This window comes from Anoplopoma fimbria, chromosome 12, assembly GCF_027596085.1.
Source record: "Anoplopoma fimbria isolate UVic2021 breed Golden Eagle Sablefish chromosome 12, Afim_UVic_2022, whole genome shotgun sequence".
In the NCBI taxonomy this organism is placed as follows: domain Eukaryota; kingdom Metazoa; phylum Chordata; class Actinopteri; order Perciformes; family Anoplopomatidae; genus Anoplopoma; species Anoplopoma fimbria.
Genome location: NC_072460.1, coordinates 4,502,081 through 4,519,846, shown reverse-complemented (window position 1 = coordinate 4,519,846; position 17,766 = coordinate 4,502,081). Strand labels below are relative to the sequence as shown.

The window sequence follows — 17,766 nt, the reverse complement described above, 5'->3', positions numbered from 1 at the left end:
TGAATGGCATGTTACATTCCTCATATTCTCACCTGTTTTTACATTTAGCTGTGTATTGTATGATTAGTCACTACGGTCAAACTGCCACCCACAACGAACAGCAGATGGCATTATTGTACTTCCCAGGTAAATGACCATAGGCTGCTGCTGCTGATGCAAAATCAATCATTATTATCTCTTTAAATCGGTCGTTTGTTAATGACCAAACGACCAGTTCTGTGGTATTTTGTCCATGATGGTGGATAAGCTCATTACAGAAGAGTCAGAACATCAAAACAAAGACATCAACGTCACATTAGACACATGACAGTCATTATTTATGCATAACCAAAGGACGAAATTGCATGCTTGAAACAGCTTGCTAAATTATCCAATCATTACACATTTTTCTTGTTTTATAACCTACAAAAATATTAAATTACAGGACAGTTAACTGAAACAGCAGTGTTTTTGCTTTTTGGTGTTAAGTACATAGCTGCCTTTTCATGTTTTTATTATTATTATTATTATTATTATTATTATTATTATTATTATTATTATAAGTATTATTATTATTATCATTATTATGATCATTATTATTATTATTATCATATTATTATTATTATTATATTATTATTATTATTATTATCATTATTATTATTATTATTATTATTATTATTATCATTATTATTATTATTATTATTATTATTATTATTATAAGTATTAGAATTATTGTTCATATTTAATGTTCTTATGTCAAAATATTACGCGACCGTTTTCTAGGTCAAACTAACAGAGACGAGCAAGGTGATACAGGAAGTTATTCATCTCTATCAAAATAAAGGCTTCGAATTTGTCAGGGGGGGGAATATGAATAGAATACAGAATATACATATCATGTCATATTATCCTTTTCATTAAATCACCAATAATGTTTTCTCTTGCCTTCAACCATGACTGTGTATCCAACCATGCTGGCTCCCAGCGGTCACCTCAGTTACTGTACATCAGAGTGGTGTGGCATCAAGTTTACTTCAGCCTCTGTTTCTCTGGCTCACTTAGTGGCTGAATATGCTTATTGCTAATTATGAAGAACTTGAATTAGACAATATAATATATGTATTTGCTTTTTTTTGTTTTTAAATGCATCTGCAGTGTGATAGGTATGTGATATTTTTATATTGGTCACCCTAACTGAGCTCCTAAAGCTGAATTTGTGTTATCAATAAATACTTTTTTTTGAGCGTGTTTTATTTTGAAAGTAATAACAGGATGTATTTGCTACTGGTCCCAGTTAAGACTGCTGTGGCTGAGCAGCAGAGGTTGCTCAGTGTTGTCAGATGGGCAGCATGAGACCCCGCTCTGCTCGGATCATGCAAGCATGGGAATATTTGGAGGAAAAGACCATTTGACGGCTCCCTCAGAGAAAAGGTAAGCACAGAGTCTCTGCTTTCTCTCAATAAAGCCAGGCTGCCAGAGCAATCCACACTTCACTTATTATACTTATATATACTTGAATGTGGTTGCATGAAATGTGCCCATAAGTCAGAATGAAAGTGTCAAAAATAATAATGGTACTATGAGAACACATGTATACTAATATAAAACAACTTATGTATAACGCTCCTAATAATGTCATTATGGGGATTGTAAAGTGTATAAGTATAGAACAAAGTTACTATAATAAGAGTATAGGAATAGAACATGACTGTGTTTAATATCACAAACTACATTAGGGTCACCATAAAGTAACCATTCACTGCCACAGACACGCTAAACATTCTCACAGTACTATTAAAGGAATATAACTACGTTTTCTTTCCTGCACTGGGTCGTAAAGTATATCATTGAGGATGAATGCAGGTTGAGGGAAGGTCACACCCTGAGTTGGCTTGTGCCTGCCTCTACAGTTGCAATTCTAAGTATATGAATAGAAATAGAATAGAGTTCAATAGAGAGTCGCTGGGATTATCTCCACTGATGTGAAACACAGCAGATGGCCCGTGAGTCCCATGGTTATCATGGAGGATGGAGGGAAATGTATGAAGGCAGGGTAAAGATGGGTGATTTTGCAGCGATTCTGGTCGATTACTGGAAGCTGGTAGTGTTTCCATTGTTCCAGTGTCATTAGCAGAGAGCTCTATGACTCAATCGATCTTTAACAGCTTCTAATACAGCAGCTTTTTAGAGCAGAAGTCAAGTAAGAGTATTTGTGTAACCTCAGGTGAAGTATATCTGTACATACTCATAAATAAATCCTAAATATAAATGACTGAGGGGTTTCGGCTCTCACTGATTCCACCAACAATAAGCTAAAACAGATCCCTCATACAGAATTATGCAGGTCGCAAACAAAACACAACAGGAGAGTTTGATTTCCAGTGACGGAGTATCTCATCCTTTTGATATTCAGTCCGCATTCCAAAGCACCAACGCAGAGGAAAACAAAGCCGCTAACACGGCAGTGTGGACACTCAAGGCTACCTTGAACCTGCTCCCAGCATGCCCAACAAGTGCTTTGTTATTTTCTGCCAGAATTTGCATTTCTCCTGGGTGATTTTCATTCACTTTTGAATGCACATTAGCAAATCGCCAGTAAACTCTACAGACTTGCAGGAGGTGCTCTTTTCGATCCACAGAGAAATGGGACCTGTACACTGTATCTATTTAAATGCAATTGTACTCCTTACTTGTCACTCTCTATAATAAAGTGACGCTCACTAATATTATTGTAATACCATCCTCAGCCTCGCACTTGCCTTTGCAAAATGCATCGGGCAGCTTTTATTTCACCAGCAGAGGCTATTTCCATGCTTGCTTTGTGTGTGTGTGTGTGTGTGTGTGTGTGTGTGTGTGTGTGTGTGTGTGTGTGTGTGTGTGTGTGTGTGTGTGTGTGTGTGTGTTTGTGTGTGTTTCTGTCTACAATTGGCTCCATTTCCATGGAGCATCTTCAGGAACACCCTTTGACCCCCTTTCTGCCTATATAGTGTTGCAAAGTTGTATTCCTCGCACCTGGGACATCGATCTCAGACCAGCTCCTCCATTAACTTCTGAATTCCTGGACCCCTACAGTCTGACCCCCGCGTCTGTCCTCGGGAAACTTCACCCCATCCCGAGCCCCAGCGGGTCTTTTTCTTTCCCGACTGGAACAGCCTGCTCTTGCCAGGCACAGCTAACAGTGTATTAATAAGTGTTTTGGCAGCTACTTTGGTCCCCAACCCCCAACTCACTCTACAGTCACCCCCACTCCCCTCCTCCCGTTCATAACACAAACAAGCCAACAAGCCCCCCCCCCATCCAAGTACCTGAAAAAACATGTGCTTATTTTAGACTCGGGGGACGATAACTGACACGTTAGGGCTGCACACAAAATAATTGCAGGTGGTTGTAGTTAAGAGTGGCAAAGATTGTCCTATCATTTGATCTATGAACAATATCAACTCCCTCTATTCTGATTATTTTTAATCTTAGTTGAGGCTCCTTTAAGGGATTCAAGGCTGCTTCAACAATGAGAACCACCTTCTCGATGGAAAAATGTAGTTGCGTCCTAATTTTTAAAAGGAGGATTTTTTAAAATATGAGGTTGTTTTTGTGACCATGTCGAGAAAGCGATGGATCAAGACAGGGTTCTGTTATTCTTTTTGGGGGAAACATAGGAAAGACCTCTGTGAGATGAAATGAGGGACTAGTTTAAAAAACAAGAATGAGAGTAGATGCTTTGTTGATGAGCGTGGTGTCAGGCTGACCATATCTGAGAGCTGTGTCAGGGTGTGCTTCCTCCCACACTGACTGATAGGTGGGGGGGGAGACTTTCGTATCTTCGTCTCTCTCACCATGGCTCACAGGCAACGTCAGCCGGCTGTCTGGTGGGAGAGCTTGCGTTGTGATGGTATCAGAGTTTGACCATTGTGTCAAGGGAGCAATGCCCCTATTCTCCGCTCTGCACGGGCCGTGCTGATTTTGTAGCCCCCAGGGACAAGAAGTACACAAAGACACCACATGGCATAGCTCCAAGCTGGAGGAGCTATATTTGGGGTCCAGCTATGGGAAAATAACCAAGTCCGTAAACACTCAAGCGTGGAGAGCTCAGTTTCTGCAAATCTGGGTGCCTGTTGGTGTTCTGGCTCTTGTGAGTGATTTACAGGACCAGACTGGGTTAAGAGCCCACGTTCCACAGAAAAACTTGGACTTTTTGCTCATTCATCGTGGAGAACGGATACAGAGCCCCAGAACCGAATGAGGGATGTGCGAAAAGGCTCCACTACATATTGTATGCAGATAAACCCGGGTTCCACATGGATACGCCTCTTTAATCCTCCACTGGGAGACTGTCTCCAAAACATTTTTTCTTTGAAGGCGCGGCGCATCCTTTCTTGTTCAAGTACCCTGTTAAACCTTTATTTGAACCTCCTTGTTGTCATTACAGGGTTTGGGGTTTTGACACTCGTTGTGCTACATACTTGGTGCGCAAAATTTAGAAAATGTAGGTGTACTGCATTTTAAAAGTAGCTGCCCTTTAAAGATGCATTATTTCATATTTTCAATATAAAAATGTAATCATAAATGTGTATAATGTGAAATGTAATGAGCTAATTAGCTCTCGTACCGAGATGAGTGCATGGAGTCAGCACTTGGTTCAGTTTGTCTTTTGCCAAGCAATAGTTATAAATAGGTTGAAAACAAACAATAGTGTTAGTCGTTCAAATCAAGAGAGGAACAATTCAGTCAGTGAAGAAATTAAACAATAAAATTATATCTTTTTTAAAATTGTGAATCACAGCAACCACAAGATCGGCCCATCAGTATGAGAGATTAGCGTTTACAGACAGACACAGAGATGCACACACACACACACACACACACACACACACACACACACACACACACACACACACACACACACACACACACACACACACACACACACAGCCATATACATAATCTCCTGGTGGAGATAATAATCGATTATAAAAAATAATCATAAAATGTAGCCTTACTTCAGGAATACAATTTCTGACTTTGTGTGTTCATATTTAAAGGCCATAAGGAGGTTAGCTGTGATCCTCCACTACGAAAGTCCCTTTCATGTCCCTCTGTGTAACAATGGCTTATTTTTAACCAAATGGGCTAGAGGTGCAGAGGGGGAGAAGGGAGGAAGTGGTTGTAGGACGACAGAGGAAGGTCCTCCTCAACCTTCATCCTTCCCACACCTCCCCTGGCATACATACATACACACATACATACATACATACATAGACACATACATACACACATACATACATACATATACACATACATACACAGACACATACACACATAGATACATACATACACACATACATACATACATACATACATACATACATACATACATACATACATATACACATACATACACAGATACATACACACATACATACATACATACATACATACATACATACACACATACATACACACATACATACACAGATACATACACACATACATACATACATATACACATACATACATACACACAGATACATACACACATACATACACAGATACATACACACATAGATACATATATATACACATACATACACACATACATACATACATACATACATACATACATACATACATACATACACACATAGATACATACACAGATACATACACACATACATACACATACACACATAGATACATACACACATACATACATACACATACATACACACATAGATACATACACACATACATACATACATACATACACACACACACACACACACACACACACACACACACACACACACACACACACACACACACACACACACACACACACACATACATACATACATACAGACTTGAGGTTTGCGGTTCTGTCGATCCCCCCTAACTGGAATCCAAAAAAAGGAATAATTTGTGACGTGCACCAACAGACACACACACTTTCCTGCCTGGATAGCTAGGAGAGGAACGTCTGACAGTTTGACATCTAACAGTGAACTGAACTAGAGCAGCTTATTAGAGGGAACTTGAGGAAGCTGAAGATTTAATTCAGCACTGAATCCATCATCCCTGAATCTTTAAGTAACTTCCACTGAAATCAATCGGTCTCACTGAGCAGATGAGAATATACAGCTGAATGAGCTGCTGAATGTGTTTTTTAACACTGAGAAACTGGAACTGAGCTGGATTAGCTGTTTAACACGGTGTAAGGTGAAAATAGTTCCTCCATTAAACTTCTCAAAACAAAGTCTGTGGATTATCTTGATGTAACCGGGTCATGATTTCTGAAAAAGAGATATTGCTGTTGAGTTTTTCAAATGTAATATTTTGGCGCTTTGAGCGCCACAAGCCCGGTGCCATTATATTGGAAAGAAGGCAGACAAATCTACTGTTAATATCTCCAAAAACTAGCAAACTCACACCAAAACAATATAGATTGATAACTATCACTACAGGTAAGAGGGGAAATGTGCATTTTAGATTTTTCGGTCAACTGTCCCTTTAAGTATTTTGAAGCGCTTCTAATTTACTTTTCAAATTAAGATTATACATGAAAAAAACATTTGATACCTTTAAGAAATACCATTTATTGTTAAAGTTTAGCCCAGTGGTTCCCAAAATGTTTTGGCTTGTAACCCCTTACAATAAATCAGTGTCTAATCGGGGCCCCTTGTCATGAAACAGAGTTGTTAGCAGTTACATCAAAGACTGTTTGTCCCTCTAAACTTCTCAGACGGTTTATACAGTTTGAGGGCCAAGGAGAGAGAATTATTCAATAGTAAACAAAAAAGCTAAGATTCAACCCAAAGTCCACAAAAATGAATACACAACTTTGTAAAGAACTATGTTTTTACTTCTTTGCCACCTCATTAATCATCTTACAACCCCCTCAGATTTATCTTGTGACCCTTTTTAGGGGCCTGACCCCTGGGTTGGGAACCACCGGACTGAACTACCTAACTGTATATAGAGTAAATAAACTAGCTATTCCCACAAGAAGAATAAAACAGTGGGACCATATTTAATTTGCACCTTTAGCTGATAATAACAATGTAGTTTGAATAGCTTAGTAGATGGAATACACGAGAGACTGAAAATGTATTAATTTAAATAATTGATTTCTCATTCATTCTAGATGTTGACAATTGTGTTGTGTTTTCAATTTCTACAATTCCAAATGTGAATAGTAACTGGTTTTATTTAAAGACATCCCTTTGGAATTAATATCAGCAACATACAATGAAATTATTGTTAATTGCAGACCTAGTTTGTGGTTTTGGTTCTGCGGCAGGTCCAAATGTCAGGTTAAGACCATTGTTTCTCATTCTTGGTCAGCTCTGGAGTGGTTGGCTGTGTTATCATGCTCCCTTTGGTTCTCCCTGGTGTTGTCTTTCTGGTATTTTATCACATCTCTGCCAAACACTCACAGCACAACGCTCAATTGTTCCTTTGAATTTTACTTGTTTCGTTTCCTTAGAAAGTACATCATTGAATTAAATGTCATTTTCTTGTTTGTTGTTAAAAGCAGCAGAAAAATTCCATTTAGCTATTTGCTCTCAAGGCTCTTAAGTTATTTTTCATCTAAGTTTGTAGTTGAGGCTTTTGTTCAGTTCTTTCTTTAGCATATGTTCCATCTATGTGTCGGAATTTTTCTCAAATTACTTTCGATTACTTGGCCAAGAGCAACTGCATCCAATTACAGCATTTTTGAGGCAAATGTGCACGTCCCTGCAGCTGATATCAAAGTCCCTCTTTCCTGGAAAAAAAGTACCATATGCAATCCTGACCTCTGGGGTCGGGACAAACGTCACAGCAGCATCTGCGGTCCGTTTCACTGGGTGCAGTGGCCAATGAAGCTAAATCTGGTTTAACAAAACAGCAATGTTTGGATTTCCCATCATCCCATGATCCCATGAGAGAGGAATGACTCTCACAGCGAGGTTTGAGGATGTGGAGTGACATAAATGTACACTGAGAGGCCTTACGTCTTTTTTTCCATTCTGGTGGATACTAACCAAATATAGAAGACATAAGATATTATTAGCTCCTACAATGGAGTTTGAGCAAAGATGTTTCAACAGGTATTTATTCTGTGCAGAAATGTAACATACTAGAATATATCCACTGCAGATGATGCAGAGTTGAACAGCACTTATTCTTCTAAATGGAAAATTGGATGTTTTCCAAAGGGGATTCTGGGAAATGTATGACGTCACTAATTGATTTAGAGGGAAGGAGCAGGTTGAGAGGAAGTGGATGTACAAAAAATGACAGCAGTTCATCAGTAGGTAACTTAGGGAATGGATAAAATATTACAATATTTAAACATTTGAAAGGGATGAAACAGAACTAAACTTGTTGTTTCATCAAAATACGTGGAAGCCAGGAAAGCGTTTTCTAAATGAATGATTCTGTTTAAGGGAGTGGCCTGTCTATGCCAGCCTACGTCCCAATGAGCCTCAGAATGAGTCATTGAGAAGTGCTCTTTGTATTTAATCACGTCTTACCTCCCAGCGAAGGGTAACATGACTGGAACCACTTTGTCTTTATTTTGAACCTCTGGCTTACCAACAAATTCTAAGAAATGCATTTGTTTCAGCAAAAATTAAAAAAAGGATGTAACGACTAAACCCTGCCATAATACTGCTGACATTGACTTGTCCTATTAGATTCACATTTAATTTCCTCAGTTGAGTATTGTCTCCCGTGGAATGCTTCTAAATATATGTCTGTCCTGAGGCTCAGACACATGTCTTTATATAATATGTGTCTGGTGTCCCTCCTTGATCCAATCAAAGCTTGTCTTTTTACGTTGAATAAATATTTAATCCCTTGTTTATTTTATCACAATGTCCACCTTTTTGCCTTAAACCCTTGTGAAGTAGCAGTTTAGCCTATGGTCACAGGAAGCTGTTTGAATGTTTGGTTACATCTGGGTAGCATTTTGAGTTTGTTCAGTGTGCGTCCAAAAACGGATAGGACCGTTATATCATTGCGATTGTTGTGTGCTTGTTGCCTGTTCTGTGATTCCCTAAAGTGGCCCTAGTATGCTTTTCCACCTTTTCAGTGTTAAAGGAACAGTTTGACATTTTGGGAAATACGCTTATTATTTATTTTTTTGTACATGTAAAAGGTCTGTAGAGTATAAAACCTGAAGTCCACGCCTAAAAGGAGTTACCCTCCCCCTCAGAAGCTCCTGAGTCTGTGTGGGTCCCTGACTCTGCCCAGCTGCCTCTGGTTTTCACTTCATTTCAGGTCCTGTTGGTCAGCTCGATGCTGGAAAGTGATAAGAACATTAACGCAATAATCGCCCAATGACCTTTGACGGGGAACTCTGTCTGTTGTTCTTGTATTGCATATATGCCAAACGTTGTATAAAGCCTTTTGTGGCTCCAGAGGGAGCCGCGTGAAGTCAGATTGTGATGCATTTGTTGAAATAAAAACGTTTACACTCTCCATCGTGAGTCAAACCATATTATTAAAATTCTCATTCGGTTGAATACTCTGGAGTACAGGTTTACTTTAAAGTGGACCTATTATGCTTTTCCACTTTTCCCCTCTCCTTTAGTGTGTTATATATATTTTTGTACATGTAAAAGGTCCGTAGAGTGTAAAACCTGAAGTCCATGCCTAAAATGAGTTGCCCTCCCCCTCAGAAGCTCCTGAGCTGCCTGAAACGGCTCCATTGAATTCTCTCCTTCACTTCTGTAACTTTATGAGGTCATAATGTTACGGAAGTGACGTAAAACTCCTTCCGGCTAGTTTGGCCCTCAAACAACAAAAGAGAGAGACGGAGCTTTGGTTTCGAATCCAGTTGTGACCTATCATTCATTTGGCATGCTCTGGGGGGAGAGTTTTTGAAATGTGAAACGTTGTCCAATCACAACAGAGCGGGCTAGCTGACCAATCAGGGCTTCAGGACTTTGCTTTCTGGAGGGAAGAGCAAGTGCTACAACGGAGCATTTCAGAGCGAGGGTGAGAAGAGACAAGAAGGATTATGAGCATTAACGCATGTAAACATGTTGTAACTGTAACTGGAGATAAAAATATGCACCCGGAAAATAGCATAATAGGGCCTGTTAAGACAAAAGACACATTAATTATAAAACATCACTCACCTTGAGCTCTCGGTTGCCAAGAGACACTTCTGCAGCTCATTCCTGAGCATTAGTTTCAGCATTGGGCAGCTGCTTTGACAGCAGATTGATGGCATTATAGGGTCTGATGTGTTTTTTTGAAGACTGATACTGATGTTAATATTTGTTTTAAAGCTGCCAATGGTGCATGGCTTTCTTCTGATTTGATACTATGAGTTTGAGTTTCCCCACACATGGTGTACTTGTGGCTCAGCGTTGTTTCCGCAGCCGTTACCAGAGAAGCATTCCATTTTGACAATGACTCAGACCATCTAAACATCACACTGGAGAAAGAAATCAGGACTCCTTTAAAGGAATCCGCTGAGATCGGGAGATGTATCAACCAACAGAGAAACCGACAATTAATAATAATTTACTATTAGATCATTGGCTGTGGTGCTATTTATAGTTAAACACTCCAGCAAAAGGAAATTGTGTATTTATTCAGGATTATTTTCAATCCCAGATTTTGAGTGTTTAAGGTGAAAGGATTTAAGATAAACTACAGGGCCAATGTTTGTTGACGTAAAGTAACATGTCATCAAGTTGTGTGTTTTTAACAGTTTTTGGACAATAATGCAGCTATATGGCACAGAGGAAAAAGTTATATGAGGCTTTGCATAAACAGGCAATACAGGTCAATTAATTCATAGCTGGGTTTTATTGATAGTAAAAAAAATATTGAATATCAACACACTTATCCTTTAAACAGGCCCTATTATGCTATTTTCCGGGTGCATATTCTTATCTCAAGTTACAGTTACAACATGTTTACATGCGTTAATGCTCATAATCCTCCTTGTTTTTCTCATCCTGGCTGTCCTGCAGCACCTCTTCTCTCCCTCTCTCTGAAATGCTCCGTTGTAGTGCTTGCTCCTCCCTCCAGAAAGCAAAGTCTGCCCTGATTGGTCAGCTAATCCGCTCTGTTGTCAACGTTTCACATTTCAAAAAACTCTCCCTCTGGAGCATGACAAATCAACGACGGGTCACAGCAGGATTCAAACCCAGGCCTCCTGGGCGGAGAGACTGCTTTCATAACCACCACTCCATGGTAGATGTGAACTTCCACTCCAGCTCTCTGATATGTTGTTTGAGGGCCAAACTAGCCGGAAAGTTTTACATGACTTCCGTAACATTGTGATCTCATAAAGTTACGGAAGTGAAGGAGAGAATTCAATGGAGCCATTTCAGGCAGCTATGGAGCTTCTGAGGGGGAGGGTAACTCCTTTAAGGCGTGGACCTCAGGTTTTACACTCTACAGACCATTTACATGTACAAAAATATATATAACACACTAAAGGGGAGGGAATTAGTGGGAAAGCATAATAGGGCCACTTTAAAGTAAACGTGTACTCCAGAGTATTCAACCGATTGAGAATTGTAATAATATAGTTTGACTCACGATGGAGAGTGTAAAAGTTTTTATTTCAACAAATGCATCACAATCTGACTTCACGCGGCTCCCTCTGGAGCCACAAAAGGCTTTATACAACGTTTGGCATATATGCAATACAAGAACAACAGACAGAGTTCCCCGTCAAAGGTCATTGGGCGATTATTGCGTTAATGTTCTTATCACTTTCCAGCATCGAGCTGACCAACAGGACCTGAAATGAAATGAAAACCAGAGGCAGCTGGGCAGAGTCAGGGGCCCACACAGACTCAACGCGAGATGGAGCGACTGAGATAAACGTTGACAGACGACCGTGTAGGAGAGAAAAGACAGAGGAGAAAGAGGCAGGTTCAGAGAAAAAGACTGTCAGCAAAGAGAGAGGACAACGAGAGATAACATGAGAGAGCACAAAGAACGAGAGAGCGGAAGGGTAGATGTGTGTGTGTGTGTGTGTGTGTATGTCGGTATGTGTGTGTGTGTGTGTGTTTGACCCGAGTTTAAACTCCTCTTTGCCTCATGTACCCTACGGGGGAGAATGTCAGAACACCAAAAAAAGTAGTTTATCCAGACGATGAAAATAAGTTTAGACACAAATCAAACACATACTTTGTCATGCACATGGATTTAGTCTGTGTGAAGTGGGCTGTATTTTTTATTGTCATTAAAGCTCAAATATTAACCTAATTTGAACTGTTTGCAAGACATGTTTCATTTTGCTGTGATATTTGCGCCTCTGCACCTTCCTCACTTTATATTGTCAGTATGCTTGCTTTTTCTGTCACTTAGTATTTCGTCTAGATCTGATGCTCTCGATCACCTCCGTTGCTGGTTAGAGGGGATGACCCTGGACAAAATAACGGACACAGGAAGTGACAAATGCAGCAACCTTTCAGCTTTTATTGTTCCCAGAAAACAAAAGACAAACCAAACTACTTGGCTGCTTTGCTCTGTGTTTGTTGGTGCCAGTGGCACACAGCGAGCACTGCCAAGGTATTACAGTGTGTGTGTACGTGTGAGCGTGTGTGTCCTTGGATTTACAGTTCACTTAGATGTCCGGATGGGGAACAATACATTGCCAGAGTTAACTGTGTACATAACAGATATAAATTGTTCGGTTCTTATTGAATGGTGTTTTAATTATGACTTAATGTCTGTTTTCGTCATAGTTTGGCTCATGCCCATTGACTTTGTATGTTTAGACTGGACTGTCATGCATCTTTCTGTTTCTAGAGAACTTTAAGTCTTAAGTCCTGATTTTCATTCAGGTTTAATGTTTCCTGCTTTAATTTGAGCTCCTCTGTTCTTCATTGGTTTGTCTTCAGTTATGTTTGGTGTTTTGTATCTGTTTGCCCCAACCTTTATAGTTTTGTAGTTGTTCAGCACCAAAGATGGGGGCACATGAAAAATGACATCTCTTACTTTAGGCGTTATCTGCATTGGTAAAGGCCTTAAAAACTCTTTGATATTTTTCTTACTGTTTTTTGCATTACGAATTCCGAGGTACAACAGAAATGGGTTTTGATCAAACTCAATGTAGCGATGCAACGTAGACTCATACAACGGTTGAGGTGTGATACCCCACAAAAAGTGACTCTCTTTCCTACGAAAGCCAGCAACGTGTGTCAATTTCTGCTTGTTACATGCATCCCGTCTTTTATAAGTTAACTTCCATCTTCACAGGAAACTCAGTTAGTTTTAGGCAACAAAACCACTTGGTTAGGTTTAGGAATAGATTGTTGTTTGGGTTCAAATAACCACAAATTATTTTACTGAAGTAAGCAAGTTATGTGACAAAAACATCAATGTTGACCTCTTTCAAACGGTGAACCAACAGTGCTGTCCTGGCTGAAACACTGCTGTTGTTGGACCCATCCACCTCCCCTCGAACCCCCTGTGTGTTTAAGTGCTCTTTATACTTCATCATTCAAGATAATCTGGATAATATACGAAAACATTTTGTGGGATATCTATGCATTATGTCGCATTATTCTTCATAGGTATTACTACGCATGCTGTATGAGACCAGCCTGAGGGATGATGTTGGGGTCGAACCCAGGACTGTTACCCAGGAAACTGGTGTTGGTGTCCAATGCGAAACTAAAAAGTCTATGTTGAGTTTTTAATTACATAGCTTATGTATGAAGTTACATGAAAAACCAAGATAAAAAAAAAAAACATGGTTGTTTCTTTCCTTAACATAACCAAGTAGTTTTGTTCCTAAAACCTAACTTGAAATTGCTTCCGTGGTGGCGGCGCATCATTTTACCCATTACACACCGCCGCCACATTTCACATCATGGTGAAATCACGTTGGCTGTGTTGTCTTTTTCACTAGAAGGAAACAATTTAAAGATCAGATGAAAGGCTTTGAGAATGATTTATGTGCCGGTGTGGCTTTTAGTTGTCGTAGAGCGTTTGGATAACCAACATTACAAACTGCCTTGTAGGTAAAGTGCTTTAGGGGAATGGGTTAAGACTATTGCTTGCTTTGTGTGTGTGAGACACAGAGAAAGCAGGAGAGACACAGTGGCGGAATCTGTAATGTCTACTTCTGACACTCTCCTTGTAGTAAATGTTTCTCATGCCAAGCGGCATCAAGTAATGAATCACACCTACCAGGAAGAGTTACAACTAAATTATGGGTATCTTTGTTACTTCTGTCATTTACAGTTTCCCTTCCACCATGGTCACTTATAAATAGATACAGTTGCAATCAGAAATATTCAACCCCCCAAAGATTTCAAGGATTTATCAATTAAAGTTTTTTCAAAGAGCAAGATTCTGCTTCAGATGACTTCTTTATGAGTTGAGTGATACATAAAATCAACACAGAAAATGCATGATGTAGTATTTGTGTGTAACAGTATATTTTGTTAAGATAGCCATGTCACAATTATTCAACCCCTATATAATATTGTTGTTTTTAAAGCTGTCTGACAGTTTTTATGGCCTAAAGTGGAGTTGAAACATAATGAAGCCTTTAGGAACTCTATAATGATCCTTCATTTGCTTTCGCTGTGATGCATATATAAACCCCACCCATGAAGGTATTCAAGGTGAGCTGCAAACATGGGAAAGACAAAGGAGCTTCCACAAAAGCTGAGAGAGGAGATTATTTCATCACACCTGAAGGGCCTTGGGTATAAGAAGATTTCCAAAAAATGTAATATTCCAAGAGACACCATTGGAGCATTATAAGGAAGTTTAAAACTTATGGAACAGCTGCAAACCTGCCTGGCCATGGAAGAAAGCCCAACATTTCATCAAGGGCCCTTAGCAACTTAGTCAGAACAACTAAGAGAAACCCCCGTGTGACTGCAAGACACCTACAGGATGACCTGATGAAGGCTGGTACTAGTGCTTCAGTGGCAACTATAAGACGTGCACTGAATAAACAAGGACTTCATGGCCGGACTCCAAGACGCACTCCACTCTTGACCACAAGGAACATCAAAAGTCGACTAGAATATGCCAGGAGGAATTTGGATAAGACTACAGAGTTTTGGGAGACAGTTCTATGGACTGATGAAACCAAACTGGAACTGTTTGGACATATGGACCAGCGGTATGTCTGGCGTGCGAAAAGCCAGGCTTATGACCAGAAGAATACCATCCCCACGGTCAAGCATGGAGGTGGGTCATTGATGATGTGGGGCTGTATTTCTGCGGCAGGAACTGGCAATCTTGATCGTGGACCTGGCATCATGGATTCCCAGAAATACCAGGCCATTTTAAAGAGGAAGGTGATGCCTTCTGTTGGCAAATTAAACCTTGGTGATCATTGGACTTTCCAGCAAGACAATGATCCCAAGCCCACCTCAAGTCAACCTAAGCTAGGTTGAGAAAAATATCCTGGAACGTCCTGGAGTGGCCTTCTCAGTCACCAGATTTAAATCCGATTGAAAATCTTTGGTGGGATTTAAAGAAGGCAGTTGCAGCACGGAAGCCATCAAACATCACTGAGCTAGAGGCTTTTGCACATGAAGAATGGGCAAAGATTCCGATAGAGAGGTGTAAGAAGCTTGTCAGCACTTACCGAAAACGTTTGTTAGAAGTAATAAAAGCTAAAGGATGCGCCACAAAGTACTGAAGCTGGGGGTTGAATAATACTGCACATGCACATGTGTTAAAAGAGTTACATTTTTCATTTGAACTTCAAAGTTAAGTCAACTTCTGTTGTCAAAATAACTCAGATATGTATCAATAAATATTTTTGGTTGTTTAATGAGGTTTTTTTTTGATCATTTATTGTCATTATCTTTCCAAACTTATCCCAAGCGTAAACACTCAAAAATGTTATACAGATATCAGAGATAGCCATGCAGTACAACAATACCGTAACCTTTTTTGGTATCAGTGTTAAAGGAACAGTTTGACATTTTGGGAAATACGCTTATTATTTATTTTTTTGGCAGAGAGTTAGATTATTAGATGCGATACCACTCTCATGTCTGACCTTTAAATATTAAGCTTCAGCCGGGACCAGGTTAGCTTAGCTTTGCACACAAAGACTGGAAATAGGAGGAAACAGCTGTTCTGGCTCAGTCCACAGATAAGAAAAATGCACCAAACTGCACCAGCTAAGCTAACGTTAAGCTAAGGATCTACATCCTCTGACAAAGAAAACACAGGTTAAGACGGCAAAAGGCAGTACCCGTCTAAAGACACAATTGGCTAATTTTCGCCAACTCATTTTTTCCGACACCATCTTATTTTTTGTTACCAGAAGGCCAAGAGAGGCTGGAGCTAAATACAACACAATGCTGAGCACACACAACATTCTTAGGAAACCAATATGTTACAATTATCTTTCATAAACGGGAAACAGACTGTGAAAGGGTCAAAGACAACTTCCAGACCAGACAACGCCATGGCAGCGACCTGTCAATCAAAAAAGTTGCCAATTCCTAAAGCATAACCTTCTTTATGGTCTATTTGACTCTAAATTGACCATAATACACTGAATGAACATCATGCTGTATTTAAGAAGACTTGAAACTACTTATTGAGACCATAAACTCATGTTTACAATGTTTACTGAGGTAATAAATCAGGTGAGAAGTAGAGTCATTTTCCCATAGACTTCTATACAATAATACTTCTTTTAACAACCAGAGGACTCGCCCCCTGATGGCCATTAGGAAGAATACAATATTATATTGTGATTTGTGGAGGTAGAATTCAGACCTATTTTCTATTTGTGCAGCATCCTGTGCCTTTGTGCAGCATCCTGTCACTGCCAACAGTTATTGAAAGGTTTTACATTTTAAATTCTTGAACGCTGAGAACTTATGTACTGCAGATGTTTTAATGATTACCTTTGTGTCTTGGGTTGAGTCAAAAGAGGCAAGTTCTGTACAACCTCTGCACATCACTCCCTCTGGATATGAGCCATTACGCAAAATCACTGAGAATGTATTGAATTATGCTTGCTTAAACATAATTTATTAAAATGCTCTGTTTCAGTTAAATCTGGGCTATGTATTGTTTTTTCCCTTCAGACACACATCTCTTGCACTATGTGAGAAAGTAGATACAAAGAAAAAAGATGGTACAAATAAAGAATGTATGATTTGTTGTACTATGCAAAGCACTGGTTCCCGAAAACCTCACACTCATGACACAGAAAATATTATTTTCTCCTTTCTTTCTCCATCTCTTTTTTCCGTGCGCTCAACTATCAAAATTGTTTTTGTTACTCTTCCCTTAGAGAGGAGCTTTCTGGCATGATGTTTTGTTACTGCTTATAACTTTCAAACCTGGTGCTTCATCTCTTAAATGGAAGTGTTTCTATAGTCCATTTAAATATCTGTCCCAGTTATTGCCCTGAAACATTTTGTCCTGCAAGTTTGACAATGTCAAACCACTTAAATAATCAAACCATGAATCATTTTTTTTTTAAAGTGAAAAAAATTCTCAATGTGGTCATTGTATACCCATTGGCCTATAACTCAGTTGATATGTTTGGTATCTTTAAATCGATTTTTTTTTTTTTTTTATTAAAAATTAAACTTCTGCTCTTAAAAAACTTTGAAGATTGTTGTTTGGTTTGAATATTGAACTGGTGATCTTCCAACATAAGAAAAAAAAAGCACGGGCATGACAGATGTTATTACTGCTGTAGAGACAAATTCACCTTTTCAACTCCAAACCTGGCACATGCAGCAACATTCTGCATTCCAGTATTTTATTGCATAAACAACAAAATGAAAGGACACAGCTGAAGATATTACGTGGTGTCATGCTGGCCTTGAG

The 17,766-nt window shown here is 39.3% G+C and overlaps 1 protein-coding gene across 1 annotated transcript in view; it reads left to right on the top strand.

Annotated features, from left to right (window-relative positions):
- The first annotated feature begins 1,317 nt into the window (after positions 1-1,317).
- The window catches only part of calcrl2 (calcitonin receptor-like 2), a 29,981-nt gene continuing 13,532 nt past the window's right edge, over positions 1,318-17,766 (top strand). Inside the window, exon 1 of the mRNA XM_054608878.1 lies at positions 1,318-1,410. Coding sequence (XP_054464853.1) covers positions 1,361-1,410 — 50 coding nt within the window. The 5' untranslated portion in view covers positions 1,318-1,360. The remainder of the gene's footprint in view (positions 1,411-17,766) is intronic.